Source organism: Mustela putorius, unplaced genomic scaffold (genome assembly GCF_011764305.1).
Source record: "Mustela putorius furo isolate JIRA1106 unplaced genomic scaffold, ASM1176430v1.1 tig00000224_pilon_pilon_pilon, whole genome shotgun sequence".
NCBI lineage: Eukaryota > Metazoa > Chordata > Mammalia > Carnivora > Mustelidae > Mustela > Mustela putorius.
The window spans coordinates 16,011,505-16,038,975 of record NW_025421321.1 but is presented as its reverse complement, the minus strand read 5'-3'; the positions used below and the strand labels follow the sequence as shown (position 1 = coordinate 16,038,975).

The 27,471-nt window shown below is 46.2% G+C and overlaps 2 protein-coding genes across 4 annotated transcripts in view; one reads left to right on the top strand and one right to left on the bottom strand.

Annotated features, from left to right (window-relative positions):
- Positions 1–8,111, bottom strand: part of CUNH2orf92 (chromosome unknown C2orf92 homolog) — a 30,811-nt gene extending 22,700 nt beyond the window's left edge. The window contains exons 1-3 of one of the 2 annotated variants that reach the window (XM_045077768.1): positions 7,999–8,111; positions 4,875–5,009; positions 4,698–4,760 (exon numbers count right to left, since the gene is read on the bottom strand). In XM_045077768.1, the coding sequence (XP_044933703.1) occupies positions 4,698–4,760; positions 4,875–5,009; positions 7,999–8,059 (259 nt within the window). In that variant the 5' untranslated portion in view covers positions 8,060–8,111. Of the gene's footprint in view, positions 1–4,697; positions 4,761–4,874; positions 5,023–7,998 lie in introns of both variants that reach the window. The other variant, XM_045077767.1, reaches the window with a different exon arrangement.
- A 10,276-nt stretch (positions 8,112–18,387) lies between these two features.
- Positions 18,388–27,150, top strand: ACTR1B (actin related protein 1B). 2 transcript variants are annotated; one of them, XM_004752918.3, is made up of 11 exons: positions 18,388–18,608; positions 20,635–20,699; positions 21,938–22,013; positions 23,064–23,189; positions 23,536–23,660; positions 23,892–24,108; positions 24,247–24,339; positions 24,431–24,605; positions 25,603–25,664; positions 25,907–25,947; positions 26,115–27,150. In XM_004752918.3, the coding sequence occupies exons 1-11, from the start codon at positions 18,561–18,563 to the stop codon at positions 26,215–26,217; spliced, it is 1,131 nt and encodes a 376-aa protein (XP_004752975.1). In that variant the 5' UTR covers positions 18,388–18,560; the 3' UTR covers positions 26,218–27,150. The 2 variants fall into 2 exon arrangements, with proteins under 2 accessions (XP_004752975.1, XP_012911765.1); XM_013056311.2 differs by lacking the exon at positions 21,938–22,013 and having other exon boundaries at positions 18,389–18,608.
- The last annotated feature ends 321 nt before the right edge of the window (positions 27,151–27,471 follow it).

The following is a 27,471-nucleotide window of genomic DNA, read 5'->3' as shown; positions in this document are numbered from 1 at the left end:
TCTCAAATAAGTAAATAAATAAAATCTTTTAAAATAAATAAATGCATAAATTCAATTTAATTAACATATACTGTATCATTAGTTTCAGAGGTGGAATTTAGTGATTCATCAGTTGCATACAACTACTAGTGCTTGTTACTTCAAATGCCCTCTTTAATGCCCAACACCCAATTACCCCATCCTCCTCCACACCTCCCCTCCAGCAACATTCAGTTTGTTTCCTATAGTTCTTGGCAACAATTTTTTGGATATGATATCAAAAGCACAGGAAACAAAAGCAAGAATAAACGAGTGGGACTACATTAGACTACAAAGGTTTTTTGTACAATGAAAGAAACAATCAACAAATTGAAAAGCGACCTACAGAATGGAATCATATATCTGATAAGGGGTTAATATCCAAAATACATAAAGAACTCATACAACTCAGTAGCAAAAAAACAAACAATCGGACTTTTAAATGGGAAGAGGAATTAGATATTATTCTAGAGAAGACATAAAAATAGCCAGGTGCCTGGGTGGCCCAGTGGGTTAGCCCTCTGCCTTCAGCTCAGGTAATGATCTCAGGATCCTGGGATCGAGCCCCGCATTGGGCTCTTTGCTCAGCAGGGAGCCTGCTTCCCCCTCTTTCTCTGCCTGCCTCTCTGCCTACTTGTGACCTGTCATATAAATAAATAAGACATTTTTTAAAATGGCCAACAGATACTTGAAATGATGTCAACATCACTTATCATCAGAGAAATACAAATCAAAACCACATTCTTACACCTGTGAGAATGGCTGGTCATCAAAAAGACAAGAAATAAGTGTTCATGAAGATGTGAAGGAAAGGAGACCCTTATGCACTGCTGGTGGAAATGTAAATTTTATGGGCTCCAAGGGAACAATTAAAATTAAAAATAAATTATATATATATAATTATTTATTATATATATGGATTATATATATAATTAATTAAAATTTAAAAAATTAAAATTAAAAATAGAACTATCATATGACCCAGCAGTCCCACCTGTGAGTATATATCCAAAGGAACTGCACACAGGATCTTGAGGAAATTATCTCCATTCCTGTGTTCACTTCAGCATTATTCACAATAACCAAGATGTAAAAGCAATCTAAGTGTCCATCAGTGAATAAATGGAAAGAAAAGGTGATGATATATATTACATAATTTTATATAATACATAATACTATTCAGCCATGAGAAAGAAGAAAACCCTGTCTTTTGCAACAACATAAACAGACCTTGAGGGCATTATGCTGAATGAAATAAGTCAAACAGAGAAACACAAATACTATATGATCTCACTTCTACATAAAATCTAAAAAAACTAAACTCATAGAAACAGAAAATAGAATAGTGACTTCCAGGGGTCAGGGTTGGGGGAAATGGGGAGATATTGATCACGTTTCAAAGTTCCAATTACAAGATGAGTAAGTTCTGGGTATACAATGTACAACATTGTGATTATAGTTCATGATACCATATTACATACTTGGAAGGTGCTAAGATAGTAGATCTTAAATGTTCTCAGCATAAAGAAGAAATAATTACAGGGCGTGATGGAGGAAATTAGGTTAATACTGTGATGTTCTTCATTTTGCATCATATAATATGTATCAAATCACCATGTTTACACCTTAAACTTATACAGTGTTATATGTCATTTGTGTCTCAATAAATGTGGGGAGGGGTACATAAGGTGGTATCACTGTGAATCATATTGTACTGTTTTGAGGGTAAAATTTGGTCCAACTTCAAATAATAGGACCAAAATAAACATTTGGAACCCAAATTGTTCAAAGAAACTCTGTATAACAGTTGACATACATTGTCGGTGCTGAATGGTTAAATATTTTAAAAATATTTTAAAGAAGACAAAAACAAAGCAGATGGAAACACACTGCCTGGTCTGCAACCCTGAGCCATCGAGACATGTGGGAGAGGCAGAAGTACACACAGACACAAGCAAACACAGTGACACAGTTGCACAGAGCAATTAGACAAGGGACAGAGCAGACACGAGAGGAAAACCAACTCAGCCCAAGAAAGCCAGAAGGCAGGCACTAAGCTAAGCAGACTGAGAAGAGGAAGTGGGTCCTGCCAGGTAAGGCTGAGTTCTGAATCCAGTTGACCATGATGTTTACACCTCAAAAATCATTCCTGTGTGTAGATGTCAGGTGTCAGTCAACTCCCTTCACCTATACACTGGTGCTCACCATGATCTCGGCAGCCCTGATGGGTCAGTACGTGACATGCAGGAAACTTGGGACTAAGGACGCTGATTCAATGAGCTGCAAGCATCATGAAAAGTCTTTGAGGTAGTCTTGGGAGGACTGCTGCAGACTGGTGACAGTCCCCACCAAGATCCCAGGAGTGAGGGAGGGGCTGACCCAGAGAATTCCATGTCACATCAGGATTGCCACGACATGACAAAGTCAAAGGGCAAGGTTCTCCTCAGAGGGTTTCAAAATTCACTTACAAATGCTGTATACAGGGGCACCTGGGTAGCTCAGTAGGTTAAGCCTCTGCCTTCGGCTCAGGTCATCATCTCAAGGTCCTGGGATCGAGCCCACATCGTGTTCTCTGCTCAGCAGGGAGCCTGCTTCCCCCTCTCTACCTACTTGTGATCTCTCTCTCTGTCAGATACATAAATAAAATCTTTTGGGAAAAAATGTTGTATATGAACACTGTACCTACAAAAATTGGGTGGAGGCTAGTGGCAGGGAAAGAAAAGACTCAGCACTTATAGATAACAGATTCTGTAAGTTCAGAAAACTCTTCCTTTATAAAACTGTTAGTACTTTTTCATAGTTCTATTTTTTGAAATATATTAATTTCTCCTTTTATTTGTATTTTATTTTTTTAAAGATTTTTTTTAATTTTTTTATTTTATTTATTTTTGTTTATTTAGAGAGAGAGAGCATGATTGGAGGGGGAGAAAGGGAGAGAGAGAATCTCAAGCAGACTTCCCACTGAACATGAAGCCTGAGGTGGGGCTTGATCTCACAACCTTGAGATCATGACCTGAGCCAAAACCAAGAACTGGACATTTAACTGATTGAGCCACCTAGGCACCCCTCCTTCTTTTTTAAAGGCAGTGTCTATTTCTCCCTGGGGGACAACGGTTTCATTTTTCCCCTTCTAGGTTAACTTTGCTAAGCCACAAAAAATAATCAAAATTCCATTGATATGATATTTATACTGAGTTCTTTTTTAAGGGTTGTTGTTACATTGGTGGGTAGTCTACTCTTGATAAAATAGGTGCTTACAACAGCAACACCCAAAAATCAGCTAAAGGAATTACTAGTAAAATGATAAGTTCTTGGGCGCCTGGGTGGCTCAGTGGGTTAAGCTGCTGCCTTCGGCTCAGGTCATGATCTCAGGGTCCTGGGATCGAGTCCCGCATCGGGCTCTCTGCTCAGCGGGGAGCCTGCTTCCCTCTCTCTCTCTGCCTGCCTCTCTGTTTACTTGTGGTCTCTCTCTGTCAAATAAATAAATAAAATATTTAAAAAAAATGATAAGTTCTCATTACCAGCCCTTTCCATGACAGATGTGCTGACCTACAAGATCCTGAATTGTTGCTCAGAGAAAACCTGGAAATTTTATTGGTGGCCCCCCAATGCCAAGGCCAACACTAATGTGGTGCTGGGAAGGTCAATAGGCCTTTGGGGTATAAAGGGATCCTCCCAAACCCCAAACCAGACACCCACCTTCACACTCACTCACTCCCCTTCCACACATGTGGGGTGGGATTCAGAGACATGGGGCTTCTGCAAAAAGGACAAAAGTCTCTGATTTCCGGGTGAGAATTCCCAGCACAGTAAGTTGGCTGCAAGAGCTATCTGAATCCCTTCACTCATTCAGTCATGGTAACTACCCCTGCAACCAGCCAGACACTCAGTGCAGGTCCCCTGGAGCCTCTTTAATAGCACACGTGGAGGAAGGACAAACCCAGAATTCCCAACATGGGGCAGTTCCTGGAAAAAAAGGCCCATGTCCCATGTAGAGAGATGGCCCTTTCAAGCAGGACTGGCAGGCATAGTTCTGCAATCAGAACATCCAACAGGTCCTAATCCAGAGGGAAGCATCAGTGCTCACACTCCTGAGAGCTCTTTCTCAGACCAGATGTAACTCTCAGTGTCTACCCCTAATCCACACACACCACCAGAGACGAGAGCCTTCTCTGGGAAAAAAGTCCCAGAGCAAGATCATCCCCCACCAAGGAATCTGATCACTGGTGTGGGAGAGAAGGGAGGAGGAGCTGTCTGCCTCTTTTTAACAATCTCTCCAGGGGATCCTTGTGCTCAGCTAGGGCTGAAGACCTGGGGAGAAGGTTTATCTCAGCCTCAGGCCTCACCATCCATTGCTACAGGAATCTCCCAGGCCCCTCATCAGGCAGTTGTGATGCTGCTGGTCTAGGGTGGGGTCCAGCTCAGCACCTGAAATAATTCCCATGTGGTAGTCCTGCTCTGCTGCACGGAGCTCTCTCTGAGGACCGGAATCCTTGCCAAGTGTTTACCTTCCATACTTTCCTAATTTCCTGGGACTCTGACTCTTTAAAGAATTTGCTGCAGCATCAACGCCAGCACTTTCCCTCCCATCAAAACATAGGGTTAGCTGAGAGATGACCCTCGAGAAGGGTGAGACTCTTTCAAACAGTAGGGTAGCTTCACACTAGGGAGGTACTTACCAAATATTTTAGCCAAACCTTCATCCATATTTTTTGAACTTGATGAAATTTCAGTATTTGAACCTGTGGAGAAAATAAACCTTAGCTGTGATTAAATCATTCATTGGACCGACATGAAATCTTTTTAAATCTCTACTTTTTTACATGGTGTTTCCAGAGAAGCATCACACACTTTACCTGCTCTAGGAGGAAGAGCACCGAACTTGGTTTCTAGTCCACCCTCTGAGTGCCTTATGATCTCGGGCAGTGAAGTTCTGAGGGACTTGGTTCTCCCATCTGAGACTGGTAGGAAAGGCGCCAACCATAAGAGACCTGTGAGGAGGGGCTGAGATGAAATTTGCTGATGTCATCTGTGGACAGAAACGTGCTCTCCCCTTATCACACACCGGTGTTAGGAACTACAATGACCAGCAAGAAGAAACACTGGATCCAAGCATGGCTGTGCTCGGTGCTCAGTTTTGGAGGGGAGCAAACACAGATGGACACACTCAACAAACACTTTCCCCTCCATAGGAAATTATGCCAACAAGCCATGACTTTGACCATCTTGGAAATGGGATGCCTTCTTGTTTGGGAGGACAGGGAACAACACTGCTGAGTATGCTGCACTAATCCACACAAGGGTCTATGTTTGGAGGGGATTCAGAGGACCTCAGGCCACCCCTACCTGACCTGTTTGATAAGCACAAGGAATTCCTGATGTTGTCACTGATGAATAAACAAAGGAAGGTATAAATGGAAGAGTACTGGGTCAACAGTCTCCCCTAGGATGCCATGGACTGATTTCAAGACCGCCGACACTCAGGTGGCCACATCAAGGATATGGATTAACTATGCTAAAAAAAAAACTACAGCAAACTCATATTTTTAACTATATTTTCAGGCTTTCTCTTTATGGATGTTGTGACAGGTCAAGGCCAGTCCTTTCTGCAGCCCCAGGGGATTAAGAAAACCACCAAGGAAGAGACACCTATCCCGTAATGAAGTGTTGTTAGGGCCATAGCACCCACCCACTGAGTGCCCCAGCATTCATAAAGTATCTGGAAGAATTTGAACTTCTTACAACCAGTGGCAATGCTGATTCTCACCTGGTTTCCTGGCAGAAAATCTGCATAGCCATTGGTAATGTGTGCTCATGGAGGCTTTCAGCTCTACACAAAAACTGGCAATAGTACATAGACATTGCTTCCAGGTCTGATGGCTCTTTGGTAAACGAAAGAAATAAAAAGATCTCTTTTGCTGAGACATTAATGAATCATTAAGAATCAATATGGGCGGGGGGGGGGTGCCTGCCTGGGTGGCTTGTGGGTTAAAGCTTCTATCATAGTCCCAGGGTCCTGGGATCAAGCCCTGCATTGGGCTCTCTGCTCAGCGGAGAGCCTGCTCCCCCCCCACACACACCTCTCTCTGCCTGCCTCTCTGCCTACTTGTGATCTCTGCCTGTCAAATAAATAAAATCTTTAAAAAAAAAAAAAAGAATCAATACAGTGGCAGTGGAAGAAAGCCCAACGTTTGTTCCCAAAAACCCTTTGGTTTTTAAAGTGCCCTGATAAAGAGTAGTCACATTCCCCCCTTTTCCTGATGTCACCCCCGATGGACAATTTGTATGATGTACCTCCTGTCCTTTTTGCTTTGCTCCACAGGCCTAGTATCTTTATACCAAGAGAATTTTCCAGAATGCTATCAGCCAATTAGTTTAGTAAATATCAAAAATAGTTCCAAACGCAGTAAAATCCTAAAATAGAGGATGTAAATCAAGTATTCACTTGAAAAATCAAGTATTCACTTGAAAAATCTATGTTCCTAAAATATTCACAACAGCATTATTCAGATAGCTAAAAAGTGGAAATGACCCAACTGTGGCATAGGCATGCAAGGGAATATTGTCGGGCCACAGAAAGAATTGAAATACTGACACAGGCTACAGTGTGACTGAACCATGAAACCTATTACACAAAAGAAGCCAGTCACAGAAGATCACATGCTGTGTGATTCCATATACAAAATATCCAGAGGAGACAACTCTATAGAGCAGTCAATACGTGAGTGGTTGCTAGGGGCTGTGGGAAAGAAGGAATGGGGCATGAAAGCTGGTGAGAGTGACAGTACTTCTGGAGTGATGAAAATGTTCTAAAATTAAGCAGTGTCGGGATGCCTGGGTGGCTCAGTCAGCTGAGCGTCTGCCTTCGGCTCAGGTCATGATCCCAGTGTCCTGGGATCAAGCACCATGTTGGGCTCCTTGCTCAGCGTAGAGTCTGCTTTTCCCTCTGCTTGCTGCTCTCCCTGCTTGTGCTCACTCTTTCTCTCTCTCTCTCTTTCTGGCAAATAAATAAATAAATTCATTTTTTTAAAGATTTTATTTATTTATTTGACAGAGATCATAAGTAGACAGAGGGGCAGGCAGAGAGAGAGGAAGGGAAGCAGGCTCCCCACTGAGCAGAGAGCCTGATGCAGGGCTCAATTTCAGGACCCCGGGATCATGACCCAAGCTGAAGGCAGAGGCTTTAACCCACTAAGCCACCCAGGCACCCCTAAATAAAATCTTTTAAAAAATAAATTAAATTAAATTAAATTAAGCAATGGTGATTCACAATTCTGTGAATATACTAAAAAGCACTGAATTATTTATTTAAAAGGGTAAACTTTTGGGGCACCTGGGTGGCTCAGTGGGTTAAGGCCTCTGCCTTCGGCTCAGGTCATGAACCCAGGGTCCTGGAATCAAGCCCGACATAGGGTACTCTGCTCGCCAGGGAGTCTGTTTCCTCCAATCTCTTTCTGCCTGCCTCTCTGCCTACTTGCGATCTCTGTCTGTTAAATAAATAAATAAAAATCTTTTAAGAAATAAATAAAAGGGTGAATTTTATGTTATGTGAATTATATCTCAATAAAGCTATTTTTAAAATGTGTGTGTGCGTTTGTGTGTGTGTGTGTTTATATGAGGGGATAGATGAAACAAGATTTGCCTAATTAGTGCATAGAGGTTCATACAAATCTTTCTACTTTTGTATATTTTTGAAAATTTTTATAACAAAAAGCTTGGTGCCTATGGGCTACCCTCCCACAGAGGTCTTTTGAGAAAGCTGCAGTCAGGAAAAATGTTAAAGTTACCTGCTTCTGAGCAAGAAGTCCTATGGTAAATTCAGGAGGTAAGGAAGGTAGAGGTGGAGAGAAATCCTGTGTTCACCATTCCACCTGGAGGAGGACACTATCCCTGCCTAATTAGGTTCACACTGAGTCTCTTACTTGGGTATCTGCCATACTACACTTGTGAGCGGACCTTTGAGAGGGCAGAGCTCTGTACCTTGCCAATAGTCCAGGAAGAGAACAAAGAAGAGTGTCTCTGCTCCTCTCTTCTTTGCCATAGTCCGTGTATCTCCTGAAATCCTTCAGCCATAATTGCCTTGAGCTCCAGGATACTGCGGAACCAGGAGGTCTGTGAAGTCACACCAAGAAGCAAGGTGGGGGGCAGTTCTACAGGGGATTGGGGGAGGGCCTGGTGTCTGAGGACAGGAGCCACTGGCTTCCCGAAGGAAACAGGCTTTCCACCCACTTCCTTTGGCTCTGAAGTGCCTTCCTCCATCCTGTGTGCACTGTAGCCTAAAGATAGGAGGATATTAACCAGGACTCTTAAGTTGTACATGACAGAAAAATCAACTTCATCAGCTTAAGTGAGGGCCACCTGGCTGGCTCAGTCATTGGAGCATGTGACTCTTGATTTTGGGGTTGTGAGTTTGAGCCCCATGCCGAATGTGGAGATTACTTTAAAAGCACACATACGCATACACACACAAACATAGATCAGCTAGTGTAGCCAGAAAAATTCATGCTAAATCAAGATAGCACATTAGGAAAGTATTGTTATTTATTGTATTACATATATATTATGTATGATTCTAACTCTAGGGCACCTGGGTGACTCAGTCAGTTAACTGTCTGTGGCTCATGTCATGATCCCAGGGTCCTGAGATGGAGTCCCGCATCAGGCTCCCTGCTCTGCAGGGAGTCTGCTTTTCCTTCTCCCCATCCCCCACTTGTGTGCGCGCTCACTCTCTCTCTCACTCCCTCTCTCAAATAAATAAATAAAATCTAAAATATATATGTATATGATTATAACTCTGAAAATACAAACAGAAGTATAAGTTGATGTCACATGTGTATCACTGTTTCCCCTACTATGTTTTATAAATATTAAACTTTTTTAAAAAATTTTGTTTATTCATTTGTCAGAGAGAGAGCACAAGCAGGGAAACAGTGGGCAGAAAGAGAAGTAGGCTCCCTGATGAGCAGGGAGCCCAATGCAAGATTTGATCCAAGACTCGATCCCTGGACCTTGGGATCATAACCTGAGCTGAAGGCAGACACTTAACTGACTGAGCCACCCAGGTGTCCCAATATTAAACTATTTTTAAAGAAAAAGTCTTTATATTTTAGCACCTTTAACTGTACATTTTTTTCTTGCATTTTTATTTTACACTGGATCCCACAAATTATGTAGCCATCCCTGACCTTTAGCCTTTAAGCTCATGCACTATATGCAGTCTGGGACTAAAGAGGTCTTTAGGGGACAAAAAGTTACACAAAAAGTTAAACAACAGAATTCTGAGTGACTCAGGCATTACTTTGTGGGGACTGCCATAAAAAAAGCACCACAGGGTGCCTGGGTGGCTCAGTGGGTTAAGCTGCTGCCTTCAGCTCAGGTCATGATCTCAGGGTCCTGGGATAGAGTTCCACATCAGGCTCTCTGCTCAGCAGGGAGCCTGCTTCCCTCTCTCTCTCTCTGCCTGCCTCTCTGTCTATTTGTGATCTCTCTGTGTAAAATAAATAAATAAAATTTTTTAAAAAAAAGCACCACAAAATGAGGGAAGGAGCACTTAAATAATAGACATCTATTGTTTCATACTTCTGGAAGCTAGAAGTCCAAGATCAAGGTGTCAGCAGCATTGGTCCTTACTGAGGCCTCTCCTCTTGGCTTGTGAATAGTTGTCTTCACCCTCCATCCTCACATTCTCTTTCCTCCACATGTATATGTGTCCAAATTTCCTCTTCTTATAATGATACAAGTCATATGGGCTTAGGACCCACCCTGATAACTTCATTCTAACTTGATTGCCTCTGTAAAGATAGCCCAAATAAAGCCACATTCTTAGGTACCATGGGCAAGGATATCAACATAAATTTAGGAAAGGGGATACAATTCAATCCATAACATTAGGTAATGGCAGCCCCATAAAAATTACTTCTCTAAAATATCTTCACAAGGGACGCCTGAGTGGCTCAATGGGTTAAAGCCTCTGCCTTCGGCTCAGGTCATGATCCTGGGGTCCTGGGATTGAGCCCCAAATCAAGCTCTCTGCTCAGCAGGGAGCCTGCTTCCTCCTCTCTCTCTCTGCCTGCCTCTCTGCCTTCTTGTGATCTCTGTCTGTCAAATAAATAAATAAAAATCTTTAAAAAAAATAAATAAAAGGGTGAATTTTATGTTGAATCCCAGCGAGCCCTATTCCAGGAATCTTCACCACCTCCTTTCCCATTTACACCTTCCCTTCCCTTGCATTGGTTCACATCACCAGAGGAACAGAATTCAGGCTGCTTTGCAACCTAAGTACATACTAGAGCACTTAACTTTAAGTGATCATTAGACTTTTTCTGCCTCATTTATCTTAGTTCCAGGTGGATTTGTTGAGTATCTAGGCATGAAGGGAAAACATCTATAATTATGCAGTCATCCAGGTCTAGAGGAGGAGTCAATAAACTTTTTCTATAAAAAGCCAAATACAAAATATTTGGGGCTCCACAGACCACATATGTCTCTGTCACACATTCTTCTTTGTTTATTGTTGTTATTGTTACCTTTTTTAAAGATTTTTTATTCATTTATTTAGGAGAGAAAGAGAGCATGAACAGGGTGGAGGAGCAGAGGGAGAGGGAAACGATAACCGACTCCTTGCTGAGCAGGGAACCCAATGTGGGGCTCAATCCCAGGACTCTGAGATCATGATCTGAGCTGAAGGCAGGAACTTAACTGATTGAGCCACCAGGTGCCCTATTTTTCTTTTAATAATTCAAAAACCACTGAAAAAAAAAAAACAATGAAACCAAAAGCTGGTTCTTTGAGAAAATCAATAAAATAGATAAACCTCTTGCCAGACAGATGAGGGGGAAAAGACAGAAGACAACAATTACCAACCAATATCAGGAATGAGAGAGTAGACATCACTACAGATACTACAGATGTTAAAGGAAAATGACATTATATTATGAACAACATTTTGCCAATAGATTCTACAAGTTAGATAAAATGCACAGAGTCCTTGAAAGATACAAACAGAACTTGCCCAAGAAAAATAAATAGGGGCACCTGGGTGGCTCAGTCATTAAGCTCAGGTCATGATCCCAGGGCCCTGGGATCAAGCCCCTTATAGGGCTGCCTGCTTCTCCCTCTCCCACTCCCTCTCCTTATGTTCCCTCTCTCTCTGTGTCTCTTTTTGTCAAATAAATAAATAAAATATTTTTTTAAAAAGAGAAAAAATAAATAACCTAAATAGCTCTACAAAAAAGAAATTGCTTTTCTTTCTAGAAAAGAAAAAGCTCTATATTACAGAAACTGAATTTGTGGGTAGAAACTTTCCCACAAAGAAAACTCAAAGTCGATGGCTTCACTGGTTAACTCTACCAATATTTAAGGCATAAATACCATCAACTCTATACAAACTTCTGGAAAGTTGAAACTGAGGAAATACTTCTTAATTCATTCTGTGAGACCAGCATTATCCTGATACCAAACCAGACAAAGATATTATAATAAAAGAAAACTACAGGCCCATATCTTTCATAAAAGATGCAAGAACCTTTTTTCTAAAGATTTATTTACTTATTTGAGAGAGATTCCCACTGAGCAGGGAGCCCAACGTGGGGCTCGATCCCAGAACCCTAGGATCATGACCTGAGCCAAAAGCAGATGCTTAACTGACAGAGTCACCCAGTCACCCAGAAGATGTAAGAATTCTTTTTTTTTTTTTAAGATTTTCTTTATTTATTTGATAGAGATTGCAAGTCAGCAGAGAGGCAGGCAGAGAGAGAGAGAGGAGGAAGCAGGCTCCCTGCCAAGCAGAGAGCCTGAGGTGGGGCTGGGTCCCAGGACCCTGGGATCATGACCCAAGCCGAAGGCAGAGGCTTTAACCCACTGAGCCACCCAGGTGCCGGATGTAAGAATTCTTAACAAAATTTTAGCAAATTGAATCCAACAGTGTTTTTCAAACGGTGACATACCACAACTAAGTGTGTTTTATCCCAGGAATGCAAGTTTGCTTGAACATTCAAAAATAGATAACTGTAATTCATCACATTAATAGAAAAATCATATGATCAACACATTAGATGCAGAAAAAGCACTTGACAAAAGTCAAAAAACATCCATTTAGGATAAAACTCTCATTGCTGTAAAATAAAGGGAACTTTCTCTGGGGCTCCTGGGCGGCTCAGTGGGTTGGGCCTTTGCCTCCGCCATAGGGCATAATCTCAGGGTCCTGGGATTGAGCCCCACTTCTAGAAGGCACTCTGCTCAGCAGGGGGCCTGCTTCCCCCTCTCTTTCTGCCGCTTCTCTGCCTACTTATGATCAATCTCTCTGTCAAATAAATAAATAAAATCTTTTTAAAAAAATAATAAAGGGAACTTTTCTCAGTTTGATAAAAGACATCTATAAAAAATCTCAAGTAACATATATCATAGCAAAATGCTGTCTCCCTAATCTCAGAATCAGTGCAAAAATATCATTCTCACCACTTTCATTCAACAGTGTTCTAAAGGCCCACTCATGCAATAAGGCAATAAAAAGAAATGAAAGGCATATGAATTAGAAAAGAAAGAGGAGGGTCACCTGGGTGGCTCAGTTGGTTAAGCCTCAGATTCTTCACTGCAGCTTAGGTCATGATCTCAGGGTGGTGACATAGAGCCCTACATGGGGCTCCAGCCTGGGTGTGGAGCCATTTTAATATTCTCTCTCTCCCTCTGCCCCTCCCCTGCCTTCAGCTCAGGTCATTACCCTGGGATCCTGGGATAGAGTCCCACATTGGGCTCCCTGCTCCAAGGGAGCCTGCCTCTGCCTCTCCCCTCCACTTGAGCTCTCTGGTGCTCTCTCAAATAAATAAACTCTTTTTAAAAATAATAATAATAAATAGACAACCAATTTAAAAATGGGATTGAGAGTTGAAGACACTTTACTGAAAAAGACGTATGGATGACAAGTGAGTACATGAATAGATGCTCAGGGGATACCTGGGTGGCTCAGTCAGTTAAGCATCTGCCTTCAGCTCAGTTCATGATTCCAGAGTCCTGGGATCAAGCCCCTAATCAGGATCCCTGCTCTAGGAAGCCTGCTTCTCGCTTCTCCTTCTCCCTCTGCCTGCCACTCCCCCTCCTTTTGCTCTCTCGCTCTCTCTCCCTCTGTGTCAAAAAATAATAATAATAAAATCTTAAAAAAATAAAATAGGGGCACTTGGGTGGCTCAGTCAGTTAAATGTCTGCCTTTGGCTCAGGTCATGATCCCAGGGAATCCAGACCCACATCGGTATCCTTGCTCAGCAGGAAGTCTGCTTCTCCCTCTCCCTCTGCCTATAGCTCCCCCTGCTTCTGCTCTCTGGCTCTCTGTCAAATAAATAAATTAAGATTAAAATTAAATTAAATAAATAATTAAAATTACTAAACACTTAAAAGTAACAAACACGTTGCATGCAGTAACATGAAACAATCTCAAAATACATATGCTGAGTGAAAGAAGTTAGACAACAAAAGAAATACATACAGATTAAGCCCACTTATGTAGTCCATTTCCATACAACTTAACATGTCACTATATTACAATTCATTCTATATATTTAAATATATAAATACTGTATTATGCCTGTGTAATCATATACAATAGAAAATTCCAGAAAATGACAATAAATCTATAGTACAGGAAGTTCTGGCTACTGCTTGTCCAAGGATAAAGGGGTGGAAATGGGAGGAAAGGAAGGGATTACCAAGGTGCATGATGAACTGCAGGGCAATGGATATCTTCATTATCCTGATTGGGAAAACGGTTTCATGGTGTGTTCATATGCATCAAAACTCACAAAACTGCCCTCTTTATATACATGCAGTTTGCAGTTTACTATATGTCATTTGTGTTTTCACAGAGCATAAGAAAATACAATGTATAACAAGGTGACCCTATGCTTTCACCTGTGAGATATACAAAAATGAAACAAAATGATAAGGTTCTGATTTGAAGATGGCCAATTACACCCAGGCATCTGACTCTTCAGTTCACCCCAAACTTCCACCCTAGGTTCCCAAGGTAATAATAAGATAAGACCTTAAAAGGAAATCCAACACTCAAGGGAAGTACTCAGGCTACAGCAAGAACTCATCCAATTTTCAGAGTTAATTTAGTTGACAGTGTTTCCTTAATAGTTTTGTTTGATCACTAATTTTTCTCTAATCATTAGTGGCCTCAGATGGGTGCCTGTAGTAGAAAGGATGAGGAGGTGACATGAGGCATAGAACATTCCATTCTCTCTATCTCTCAGGAAGTCCCCAAAGACCTATCTGATGGTTCCTCCATGTGTACTGAGAACTGACCTGCATTGGCTACTTTATTAGTAATGTCGGTATGAGGAAAATACTGACATTGAGAAGATCAAAGGACTCTAAGTGCTAGAGAGACATTCGGGTAAGAAATGGGGGAGATGCTGAGAGGAGCCAGAAGAAGCAAGGAGGGAATGGCTGGCCTTGCGGGTTTGGGGGATTCTCTCACCTTATGACTCTCTCCTGCCCCTCCCTGTGTTTCTTTCTTTTTGTTTCTTTCCTTGTCCAAAGTAAGGTTTCTGAGCTTTTCCTCTTCGTGGTTATCTCAGGGAATAATTGACAATCCTGCCCCTGTAGCTGGGTTCGCTGTATAGCTAACATGTATTTTGGGGGCCCCTTTCAGGCACTCCTCCCTCAGCACTGTTGCCCCAGGTTCATGGAGTTTCTTTGCAAGCAGAATCCAAGCACTTCTTTCATAAATGCTTGGCTGTTTGTCATGCAGATACTTTTTCACTTCAGTTTTCTTACTTAATTTGAAAAGCAATATATCTTAAAGGCTACAGACTAGCAGACTAGAATAGAGAGCCCAGAAATAAGCCTTCACATATATGGTCAAATGATTTTTGACCAGAGTACCAAAACCATTCAATGCGAAAAGGACAGTCTTTTCAACAAGTGGTGCTGGGGAAACTGAATATCCACATGCAAAAGAATGAAGCTGGACTGTTACCCAACACAACATACAAAAAACTCAAAATGGGTAAAAAGACTTAAATATTAAGAACTAAAACTATAAAATCCTTAAAATAAAACAGGGAAAAGTGACTGGGTGGCTCAGTCAGTTAAGCATCTGACTTCAGCTCAGGTCATGATCTCAGGGTCCTGGGATCCAGCCCTTGGTGGGCTCTCCTCAACAGGGAGACTGCCTTTCCCTCTGCCCCTCCCCCGGCTCATGTGCAAATGAGCACTCACGCTCATTCTCTCTCTCTCCCTCTCTTATAAATAAATAAATAATCTTTTTAAAATTTTTTAAAAAATGAAACAGGACAAAAGCTTCAGGACATTGGATTTGGTGATGATTTCTCAGCTATGAAACCAAAGACAAAGGCAACAACAACAAAGATAGACAAATTGGGCTTCCTGAAAATGCAAAGAATTTGTGCATCAGACTACACGATTAACAGAGTAAAAAGGCAGAATGAGGGGAAATATTTGCGAATATCTGATAAAGGATTAATATCCAGAATGCATAGAGAGCTCCTAAAACTCAACAACAAATAATTGATTCAGAAGTTGACAAAAGATTTGAATTGACATTGCTCCAAAGAAGATATATAAATGGCCAATAAGCACATGAAAAAATGCTCAACATCACAAATCATTACAGCAACGCAAATCAAAACGATGATGAGATCCCATCTTAAACCCATCATGTTGGCTGCTAAAAACAAAAACAAAAACAAAACCAGAAAATAACAAGTGCTGATGAAACTGTGGAGAAACTAGAACCCTCTTGGGCTGTTGTTAGGAATATAAAATGGTGCAGCTGCTATGGAAAACAGCATGGTTGTTCCTCAAAAAAGTAAAAATAGAATTACCATATGATCTAGCAAGCCCACATGTGGCTATATGTGCCAAAGAATTGAAAGCAGAGTTTTAAAGAGGCATTTACACACCCGTGTTCATAGCAGTGTTATTCCCAGTAGCTAAGATGTGGAAGCAACCCAAGGTCTATCAAAAGATGAATGAATAAGCAAAATGTGGTATATTCATACAATAGAATGTTATTCATCCTTAAAAAGAAAGGAAATCCTGTCACATGCTACAACATGGATGAATACTGAGGACATGCCCCATAAATAAGCTAGTCACAAAAGGGTAAGTATTACATGATTCCACTTCCACTAGGTATCCAAATGCATAGAAACAAAGTAGAACAATGGTTGCCCTGGCCTGAGGGGAGAGGAAATAGGACTTACTGTTTAATAAGTACAAAGTTGCAGTTTTACAAGATAAAAAGAGTTCTGGAGATGGATGATGGTAGTGGTTGCACAACATTATGAGTGTATTTAGTACCACTCAACTTAAAGATGGTTAAGACTGAAACTTTTACATTGTGTGTATTCTCCCACAACAACAACAACAACAAAAAAAAAAAAAAAAGAGGGGAAAATATTATATACCTGAACAAGTTAAAAACAATTTAATACCGCTTTTCCACAAGGCCACCAAAGGATGAGGGTGCATGGGGCACTGTCGGCCAAGTGGGCTGGGCAGCAGCATCTGCTGGCCTGTCACTGGGCTCCTCCAGGTGCAACAGAGCCTATGAGGTGAAGATGAATGAAGGTCATCCTGATGTTTTCCAGAAACTGCTCACAGGATGGCTGTGATAAAACCACTGGGAGCACAACTGCATGTAAGGAGCATATAGGTAGCTGCAGATGAATATTCAAGTCCCAAACTATCCTGGTCAAAATTCATTCCCTAGAGGCATGCAGTTGGAAGGAAAAATGAAGAATTGGTCAAGAATCCATGAATTGAAACACATGATGAAAATTAGTATTTTGGGGCGCCTGGGTGGCTCAGTGGGTTAAGGCCTCTGCCTTCAGCTAAGGTCGTGATCCCAGAGTCCTGAGACCCAGCGCGGCATCAGGCTCTCTGCTCAGCAGGGAGCCTGCTTCCTCCTCTCTCTCTCTGCCTGCCTCTCTGCCTACTTGTGATCTCTCTCTGTCAAATAAATAAATAAAATCTTCAAAAAAAAGAAAAGAAGATTAGTATTTTATTTAACATTGATCACCTCACAATAAATTATGTAGAAAAGTACATGTTTGAGAAGTTGTAATTGCTGGGCAATAAAGTCTATTATCTTTAAAATATTTATTTAAAAACCACAATTCGATACCAAAATATATATATATTGTAAAGAAAAAGAATTCTCCCTTCATTCACCCACATTTACCAGTGGTCCCTTTCCCATAGGAGCCCTGAACTTGCCTCATATACTCTTTGCAGACTCTCACACATGTAACATTCTGGGCACTGTGTCTGGCTTTCTTTGCTTTGACTTAGCCCTGTGTCCTGATGTGTTTCATATGAAATTACATAAAACTTCATTATTTTTAATGTTTGCACACTGGCCCATTTTATGAGTGCATAGTTATTATCCCATTTGCATAAAGTTCCTAAATATGCAAAACTAACCTTTGGTGGTACAATTCAGGAAAGGAGTCACCTCCGAAGAGGAGCCAGGCAGCAACTGAGGGAATTGGGTAGCTTCTGGGGTGCTGGTCATGCTCTGTTCTTAAACTCAGTAACGGTTATACAAGGGTGCCCACATTGTAATAATTCACTGAAATGTGATTTCTGCACTTTTCTGTACAATATGCTTCACTTTCACCCAATTTAATTTCACAGTTTAGTGGGGAAAGTTCTAAGGAGAAGCAAATTAACTATGGCTCAGTTTGGCAAATGAATTTGGGACCCGATCCCTTGCACCGCTGAGGCAGCAGACCCCGGCGGGGCGGGAGGCTGCCAGCAAGCTGACCCCAGCTATTGCGGGCTGGAGACCCCCCGGGCTAGTTCCAGAGTTGTGAGGCCCCTCGGTCCCCACATCTGCAAAATGGTAATAAGAATACAGCTACCTAACGGTTAGTGCAAGGATTTCATATAATCTATGTAAAACAGGTAGAAGGGCTCCGCAAACACATAGCAGGTGTTCCACTAACACCAGCTACCAAGTTACCACAGAACTGAAATTTTTCCACGGAAAAGGATTCTCCCCGTGCTCAGTAAAGAAACGCTCTGGGTAAAATATCCAGACCCTGCCTCCTCGGGGCCTACGCGCTCACGAAGTAGCGTGGTCGCAGGTGCTGCCACTCAGGAACGAAGTTTTCCTGGACAAGTGACTCTCAGACACCTCCTTGATTCTGCCCGCGTCCCCTTTAAGGGCCGAGCCATGACGTCATCTCCCTGCCAAAAACCCCTCAACACCGCGCAGCCTATCTTGAAAGCGCCCCGGCAGTACTTCCGGGAGGCCGCAATTGGCTGGTCAGCACCCGGAGGCCCCGCCCCTTGGCCCGCAGCGGCCCCGGGCGCCCGCCGTCAATCCGCGCAAGTGGGAATGGTGATTGGCCGGGATGGGGGGAGCGCCCTCCAGCAAGCCCCGCGGGGCTGGCGTAGGCTGCGCTAGCGGGATGGGAGGGACGCGCCGCGGTGTCTAGAGCGACCGCGGTACAGGTCTGCACGCCGGCGGGTTCCTCCTGCAGCCCCGCGCTGGGCAGGGCCGGCCGGGCCCGGCCATGGAGTCCTACGACATTATCGCCAACCAGCCCGTGGTCATCGACAACGTGAGGCCCGGCAGCTGGGGGGAGGACGGGCGCCCTGCCCTCGGGGGCGCACGCGGTGGCGCCGGGAGGGGATCCTCGCCGGTCTCGACTAGTCCTCCGTGCACTGCCCGCCCTCCACGTCCGCCAGGGGCTCTCCTGCTCAGTTGGCTTTGTAGCCCGGGTCCTGGAGCCAGCCCCTCCAGTGCAGCGGAGTTCCTTGGGCCCGGCGGGGAGGTGCTGGAGACGCAGGGGACCCATAAGTCTGGCGGCACTTGATCAGCATCGGGAGTGCTCGAATGACAGCCCAACGGCCCAGCCATGCCCCCGTGTGTCAGGCCTGAGGACCCACTCTGGACCCTTCTTGGTTGGGGGGGCGGTCACTTGTTAGGTTTCAGCGCCAGACCCTTTAGCTCCTACTTGGGTTCTGGCTGCCCTTCCTCCTAATAGAGGACAGACAGTATTTGCCCCTTTGCTGGCCTGATCTTACAGAGAGAGTTGGCTTGGTGACCTCTACAAGACCACTTACCAAGAGACTGCAGCTCTTAGCAGGATCTCCAGAGTGGGCAGTCCCTACTGTGCTCTTTGACTGGAAAATATGTATATTGTATGTATAGGTTAAGTTCTGCCAACCACATATCCATCATCACCTGGTTGGCCCCTTGGCTACTTTAACCATCTCTTTAATTACTCCTTGCCCATGCCAAGTAGAAATTCCACAGCTAGCAGGACTGTGGGGAGAGTTCAGGACTACTCTTCCCAGGACCCAAAGCAGTTTGGGATAAAGGTTTGGAAGCTTCAGAGAAAAAGTTGCTGGGGTTCCTTGTGGTGGTGTCCTTCAGCACTGGCACAGCATGTTTTCAGCTGCCCTCTGAGGATTTCTGACTTCTGAACTTTCCTGTCCATGAATGGAAAATGAAGAGCAGATCTATAGATCTGCCCCTCGCCGGGTATCTGCCTGAGCTGTGTGTGCCTTGGAGTTTTTGATTATGCCTTACTCCTCTTTCTGGGATGTGTCTCCTCCCACATGACCCCCATGTAATCCTGAATGGCGTTTTTTTTGTTTGTTTGTTTTTGTTTGTGTGTTTTGGAGTATGCATGTGGGCTCCTTGAATCACAGCAGGGGATGTTTAATAAGAAGGCTAGATCTGGACTCGGGGGTCCACTCCAACACGCTGTAGCCTAGAACTATGACACTTCCTTGGTCAGCAGATAATTCATTTAGTCTAACCAACAACTTTTAGGAGTACAGAGGACAACCTGCCTGGTCCCTGTGGGCTTCTAGCCCCTCCTCTCTAACGTGAGGATATTTCTCTCTGCTCTGCAGACCCAAAAGGTTTGACGGTGATCTGTGGGAAGTGAGGTTGGAAGGCTGATTCCTTCATTAGTGGGAGGTTTCTAGATGCCAGGTTACCTTTAAGATCCCAAGTCCAGTTTCCATGCTGGAGCAGTGGCAGGACCAAGTTCTTTACCAGTAGTCTTTGGAGACACCACTAGAAGAGAGGTGTCTGCTGGTGCTATATACACAGTGATCTTCCTGGGTGGGTCCTGTATGTGGTCCATGTCTGCTGGGGTGGGGGTGGCCAGGAGATATTGGGAAAAAAACCATGCCTGGAGTTGCCTCTAGCTGACTTTGGAAGCAGCTTGTGCTGCTATGGGTTCCTCCTGCCTGGAGCTGACCCTAGAGTGTACAGAGAAGGATGTACGTCATGGTTTTTCAGTCTGCACCATATTGACATTTTGAGCTAGGTAATTCCTGGTGTGAGGGGCTGGCCTGTGTATTGTAGGATATTTAGTAGCATCCCTGGCATCTACCCTCTCAATGCTACAAGCCCTCTACCTCTGCTGTCCCCTCCACAGTCTCCAGACATTGTCACATTTGGGAGGAGGGGTGCAAAATCACCCCCTGGTTGTGAATTACTGGTGTACTTATAAATGATCTTACCCTCTTGGCAGGATCTCAGCCTTCCTCCCTGGGCTGCCTCTACTGCTGGGCACTGCCTTCATCTGGAGGTATATGTCGGGAGCTAAACATTGTTTTTCCTTGCAGGGTTCGGGGGTGATCAAGGCTGGCTTTGCAGGAGACCAGATTCCCAAATACTGTTTCCCAAACTAGTAAGTGTTGCTTAGGCAGCAGCCCTAATCTTTTTATTGGATTCCTGGAAGAACATTGGCTCTGTGTCACAGCTCTGTTGGAGGCCAACTCTTGCCCCCAACCTATAGGGGTAAACACCAGATTTGTGAGGCTAATGCTGTTACTGGCTCTGGAAGGACAAGACAAGTGCCCTGGGCTTCCTCCTCTTTGAAGTCTGATTCTGGTCCCTCCTTGAGCCAGGCAGGAAGGAGAAGCCACCAGCATTCTCTTGGGAACAGGTTTAGCAGCACCAAGAATGGAAGGGAGACATCTCTGGGAGAAAAACCGAAACTCAGGGGAGAAAGAGTGGGGCGTTAAGCCATCCCTTCCTCCCAGGAAATGTTTCTTTCAGGGCTTATTTATTTTCCAGCTCTAGAAACTAATGGTTTTTTTTTGGTCAAGGGGAGTGTTCCCTGAATGGAACCAGTGACAGCAGGGTCGGAAGCACAGAGTGCTCCTTCGGCTACTGTAGCCCATCAGGAAGTTTTCCCTAGGTGGTGCCTCTTCTCAAATCCTGGAGGCATTAGAGGGATTGGCCTAAGCAGGGGCATTGGGAGGGCCCCAGAGTGGCTGGCTATACCAAGAACTCCATGCCTGGTCTGGGGACAGAGCCAGCTTGGAGCACCAGGTGCACAATAGGGCTTCAGCTTTCTTTTCTGAACTCCACTTAGGTACAATTAAAAGTTCCTACTGATGTGCAGGGAACTCAGGTCAGATTTTAGAATGGTAGCTTATCCAGTCTTGCAAGAACTGAATCTGTATCCTGAAAGCCCTGGGAGTGGGAAGGGGCAGGATCAAGTGAATGAGAGAAGGGTGCACAAGGGAGCCATGACCTGACTTCCTGGGACCTTGCTCCGCAGACAGTGCCAGCAGCCCCGCCCTCCTGAAATCTTAAGTGTGGGCTGAGTCATTGTGGCTGCAGAAGCTGACCCTATGCCAGGGCTGGACCATGGAGGGCCAAGATTCCAGAGCTCTCAGCCCTCTCTGGGATGGAGGGCGGGGAACAGAAAGGATACCATTTCCTCTGATCCAGAGCTTGCCATCCTGCCAAGGCCTGCTCTGTGGGCCCATATCCCTAGGCCTGGGTTCTGGCCTTTGCTGCGTGGCCAGATGCTTTGGAGTAGATTCCATTTTGACCATAGGAGTTAGACTTTGGTTTTCCTGGACGTGGGCTCACCCACGCCCCCACCCACCTTGCTGACTTGACCGGTCCTTGCAGTGTCGGGCGTCCTAAGCACATGCGAGTGATGGCTGGAGCCCTGGAGGGGGACCTCTTCATTGGACCAAAAGCAGAGGTAACACCTGTGGAGCCTGCTTTGCCTGGGCTTGGGGCTTCATAGTCCCGGGAATGTGAGCTCGTGGTCAGAGCTGTTCCTCCCAAGAGGGAATCTCTGTTTTCTGGGGCCATCTGCCAGGTGTCTTACTGGACTCTCAAGGCTCCAGCTCAGAAGTACTCTGAGATGGCATGATGATTCCTGTTAGAGGAACACACTACTTCACGCCCTGTCTTGTAGAGCGAGGCAGCTACAGAGGAAAGAGTTGATTAAAAAGGGACTTAAGAGTCTGGCTCCCTCATCCTTGATGACTGATAGAAATGAGTGTCGTGGAAATGAGTCACCCCACCTCTTACACTCCAGGTGGGGTGACTTGTCTATGCTGCAGGGCCAGAGGGGGCCCCCAAGTGAAGATGTAGAGGGCAGCAGCAAGCAGCACCGGGGGTACGCAGTTCGGGGAGAGGGGGTGAGCCAGGGGAACAGAGATGCAGGCCTTTCCAGAGATGGAGTCAGCAGGAGCCATGGCTCTGGGTGAGAGAGGTCAGGTGGTGTTTGGTGAAAGGGAGTATGCTCTGGGAGGACACAGAAGGGCAGGTCTGTGCAGGACACGTGAGTAATGGTTGAAGAGCTGGAAGGAGCAGTGAGTGACAGGTGACCACAGGAGAGAACAGCATGGAATGGGCCACAGGGCAGCTCCTGGTGCCGTAGCAGCATCATAGAATGGTGGGGAAGGAAACTGGGGAGCGTGAAGAAAGAAGAGGGGAGAACGTGTTGGCAGCGAGTAGAGAAGCCCCGGAAGCACAGCTGGGGAGGATTACAATAGGAGGGAGCATGTCACCACCCTTTCTGTCTCTTGCCAGTTGAAGCTGACTAGGTTCTGAGGGCCTAAGAAGCTGCTGCTGGACAAAAGAGGCCTGTCCTGAGTTCAGGACCTGCCACCAGCCATGGGGACACCCAGGAAGCAGTGGTGGTTCTGTTCAGGGCAGATGAAGGGCGGCTTCCAGGACGGCAGAAAGCAGTTGGAGGAGAGGGGCTGGGCGCTCCTGCTGACCTTCCCCCCTTCCCCTGCAGGAGCACCGAGGGCTGCTGGCCATCCGCTACCCCATGGAGCACGGCGTGGTGCGGGACTGGAACGACATGGAGCGCATCTGGCAGTACGTCTACTCCAAAGATCAGCTGCAGACTTTCTCTGAGGAGGTGTGCCAGCCAGTCCCACCTGCCGGCCTCCCAGTTCCCTGTTCTGCCCTCTCCTTGCTCAGCCCTTCCTGCTTATGCTGTCACGCTTCCTCTGCATTTTAAATTAGGGCCTGCTGCCTTTTCATGGTGTTGGGGGGGGGGTGGTGGTCCACACAGTCGGTGGCTGCCAAGTAGAGTTTTCCAGAGAAAGCTGGGTCTTGGGAGGAGGAACTGCTGGCAGACAGTGGGATGCTACCCTTGGGAATGAGAGCAGGCCGCGGCTGCCTGTGCTTGCAGCAGGCATTTTGGCCAGTGAGGATTCTTTTAGGGCCTAGGTCATGTGCCTAAACTTTGCCATCTCTTATAGCATCCTGTGCTCCTAACGGAGGCTCCACTCAACCCAAGTAAGAACCGGGAGAAGGCAGCAGAGGTGTTCTTCGAAACCTTCAACGTGCCAGCCCTGTTTATCTCCATGCAGGCCGTGCTCAGCCTGTGAGTACTCCCTAAGCCCTAGAGTCCCCTGAGTCCCCGTCCTCCTTCTGGCTATCCTCCTGCTTTTGTCAGAGTAGCCCATAGAAACAGCCCCCCGGTAACTGTTCCTTTCAGGAATTCCTCAGGTTTCTTTTTGAGACCTGATAAAGCAAATGTCCAGGGTCCCTTCCAGGGGTGAGGAGGTCCCCATGCCTCATTGGCTGAGGTGAAGGGATGCTGACTTGGTGACAGGTATGCAACAGGACGCACGACGGGAGTGGTTTTAGACTCAGGAGATGGGGTCACTCATGCTGTCCCCATCTACGAGGGCTTTGCCATGCCTCATTCCATCATGCGGGTAGACATTGCCGGCCGTGATGTCTCCCGCTATCTCCGGCTCCTGCTGCGCAAGGAAGGAGTTGACTTTCACACCTCAGCCGAGTTCGAGGTTGTCCGGACCATCAAAGAGGTGACAGGGCAGAAGGGTATGGAGGCAGGCTGGGTGGGGCGATGGGCAGTGGTGGCCCCAAGGCGCAAGGTTGAGCCCCGGGCGGGCATAGGTTTCCCAGTTGCAGCTTTCTGAGTGTTGTGGCCCTGCCCTCTGCAGCGAGCCTGCTACCTATCCATCAACCCGCAGAAGGACGAGGCTCTAGAGACAGAGAAGGTGCAGTACACCTTGCCAGACGGCAGCATGCTCGACGTAAGTTGCCGGGCCTGGCACTGGGTGGCGGAGGTGATGCTGGCATCTAGAGGAAGAAGAGGTCCGTCCCCCTCAATCTTGTGTTCCAAAGGTGGGGCCAGCGCGCTTCCGGGCCCCCGAGCTGCTATTCCAGCCAGACCTGGTAGGTGATGAGAGTGAGGGGCTCCACGAGGTGCTGGCCTTCGCCATCCACAAGTCCGACATGGACCTTCGCCGAACGCTTTTCGCCAACATCGTGCTGTCAGGTGGCTCCACGCTTTTCAAAGGTACCACCATTTGGGAGGTGGTGCTCAAGACAGCACTTAGATGGCACCCCACTCCCTGGAGCTTGGCATGTGGCCCATTTTCTATTGGCTTTTTTAGTACTCGGCATTTGGTGTTTTTTAAGAGAAAGATTTAAAGTTAAGTTTTACTGACTTTCAAGTAGGTGCTGCATTCACATAAGATCTAAAATGTGTGAGACGACATCTCCCTTTTCCCGCTGTCTCGGTCGCCCCGCTCCTGCTCCCTCTCCGGCAGTTACACAGCCCTCAGCTGTGTGGGTATAAACAGATGTGCATTGCCCCTTGCTCCCGCTTTTATGCCCATCATAACATGCTCCCCAAGCAGCACACCATGTATGTTTCTTGGAGCCCCATATCTGGAAGATCTTTCCCTATTCATGTGAGCTCCTTCAGACGGCCACGTGGCATTTCTGAATGGATATGCCATTTCCCCTTTGACTTGCCAATGGCCTGTGAGGTCCCTGCAGCCACCTCTAACCCCAGAGGTGCTGCATCCAGTAACCTCACGTAATAGGAATATCCCTAAAAGGGAAATCCCAAGAGACTTGCTGAGTCAGAGGGTAGACACAGGTTCTTGTTAGCTGGTAGGTCAGTGCAAGTCCATCAGCGCCCTCCCAACACTGCATGTGATCTTAGCCTCTGCAGTGGGCAGAAATGGTAGATGTTTTCCCCTGATTTGTCATTTACCTTTGATTTTGCTTTGGATGTAAGAGTGCAGAGGCCAGACCAAGCTGTGTGACTCAGGGTTCCCTCTCCTGCTGCCTCTCTGAGGAAGCTGGGCCCATCTCAGGCATCATGCTGGCTCTTTCCTGCCCTTGGGATGGCTTGCCACCATCCTTGATCCTGGAAAGAACTACTAAAAGAAGCAGCAGCACTACTAAAAGTGGCAGCAGCTAGGGGTACCAGTGGGTGGAGATAGGGGTGCTAGTATAAGGGAGTTCAGATGTGGGCCTGGGCTCAGCCAGCCTTGTGTTCACAGGCTTCGGTGACCGACTGCTAAGTGAAGTGAAGAAGCTTGCCCCAAAGGATGTCAAAATCAAGGTGAGTTTACAGGGAGCCCCATAGGGCATGCAGGTGCTGGGTAACCTTGACTGGGGGAGGAAAGGGAACATGCCACCTCCAGACAGCTCAGCTCAGCTGCTTCCTCCGTGTTTGGCTGCTCCCACTGCTCCCCACTGATGCACTTGCTGCCTGGCCTTGGGCCCTGAGGGGAAGGCTCTAAAGGCTGGGGTAGGGGCTGCCGTGTGAGGATGGGCAGTTATGCTCCTGCTTTTTCCCTCTAGATCTCGGCCCCACAGGAACGGCTGTACTCCACGTGGATTGGGTGAGGCAGGGCTCACGGGGAGGGCTTTGGGAGGACACCATGGGCACAGGCCAGGTGGCAGTGGGTGGGTTTCCCTCCCAGATAAAGGAGATGGAGCTCTGAGTGCCCAGAAAGGGTCGATGGCCCAGCCCTTGGGTCCACAAGAGTCTATCCCTCCCTTCTCACAGTGGCTCCATCTTGGCCTCGCTTGATACTTTTAAGAAGATGTGGGTATCCAAAAAGGAGTATGAAGAAGATGGCTCCCGTGCAATTCATCGTAAAACCTTCTAGTGCCCAAAGAGATGTAGCGTGTTAGGAGAGTGGGAGGAAAGAGGAATCAGAGCCCTTAACCCTTGCTGGTCGGAGCTCGTATCTCAGGCCTAGGGTCCCCTGCATGCCCTGAACCCTGGGCAGGTGGGGTAGCCATGCTTCCCTGCGGCCCTCCCCTGCAGACGTGCATGCGTGTGCGCGCGTGCAAGCTCACACAGACACAGTAACATTTAGCTGCATGGATGGAGTCATGAGCTGGAATTTAGGAATTGAGGAGCCTAGCTTTGGATTGTTCCAGGGATCTCCCATGGAAAGGTCTTGTTCTGACCCTTGGGGCTGCTTCCCCAGACTCCCAAGGCCAGATACCCAACATCCCCGTTTCCTTTGACAGGATCCCTCCCAGAGCCAGAGTGCCTGGATGCCTGCGTCACTAGGCTTGAGGCAGGGGGTGGGGGGGTAGGCAGCAGCTCCCCACTGGTGCATCACTGCTTCCTGTGCCACACCTAGGCATTCCTTAGCCTATCACATTCAATCCTCCTGTCTTCCCGGGGGGATGCCTTGGTGTGGACTGAGGACTGGGCAGTCTTCCATCCCCAGCCAAGGGTCTGGCCCAGGATGACCCTTTGGAGCCAGAGCAGAGGATCATGGGGTCCGGGCGGCCGCAATTCATTGTGGTCTCCCTTTAAAGCACTTCATTGACACTGCTCCCTCTCCTTTACCTTAGTGCCCTGGATGGGAAGGGTTAACAGTCTTCATTTGTTGAGAGGAAGCCACTTAATCTGGAGTCAGACCTAGAGGGAGTAAGGGGGGCACATTTCCTTTTCCCACCTCTCCCATGAAAGTTTTCACTAACCTTGTGGCCAGGACCCCCACTTCCCTCTCCCAGATATGTACAATAATTTAACACAGTTGCCTGAAAACTTTTATAAATCATATAGTAATAATTATGGACAAGCCGTAGTGTGTGACTCTGTTTTCTTGTGGTTCTTTGTGTTGTTTTTTTACTCATCTGTCCCTGAGGACTTGGAGAGAAAAGGACCAGCAAGAAGGCAGCATGGCACTGGCTCTAGCTCAGAAGCCTGAGGGTTTGAGGGGTTGGCGGGGCAACGTGGCACAGGAGGCCTCAGGAGGTTGGGCTCTCAACGTGGTGGTAGAATTCCCCAGCCTCATTATGCACTTGCTATAATCCACAAGAAGGAACAGAGAACAAGCCTGTCTTAACTTGGCCTTACTCCTGTATAGGACCTTATGGCAGGCAGCTGGGGCTTGGGGCAT

Coding starts and splice junctions, on each gene's coding strand:
- ACTR1B (XM_004752918.3), top strand. CDS start 18,561: ATGGAGTCCTACGACATTATCGCCAACCAGCCCGTGGTCATCGACAAC. Junction 22,014..23,063: donor TCATTGGACCAAAAGCAGAG/GTAACACCTGTG, acceptor CTTCCCCTGCAG/GAGCACCGAGGGCTGCTGGC. Junction 24,606..25,602: donor TGGCTCCACGCTTTTCAAAG/GTACCACCATTT, acceptor TTGTGTTCACAG/GCTTCGGTGACCGACTGCTA.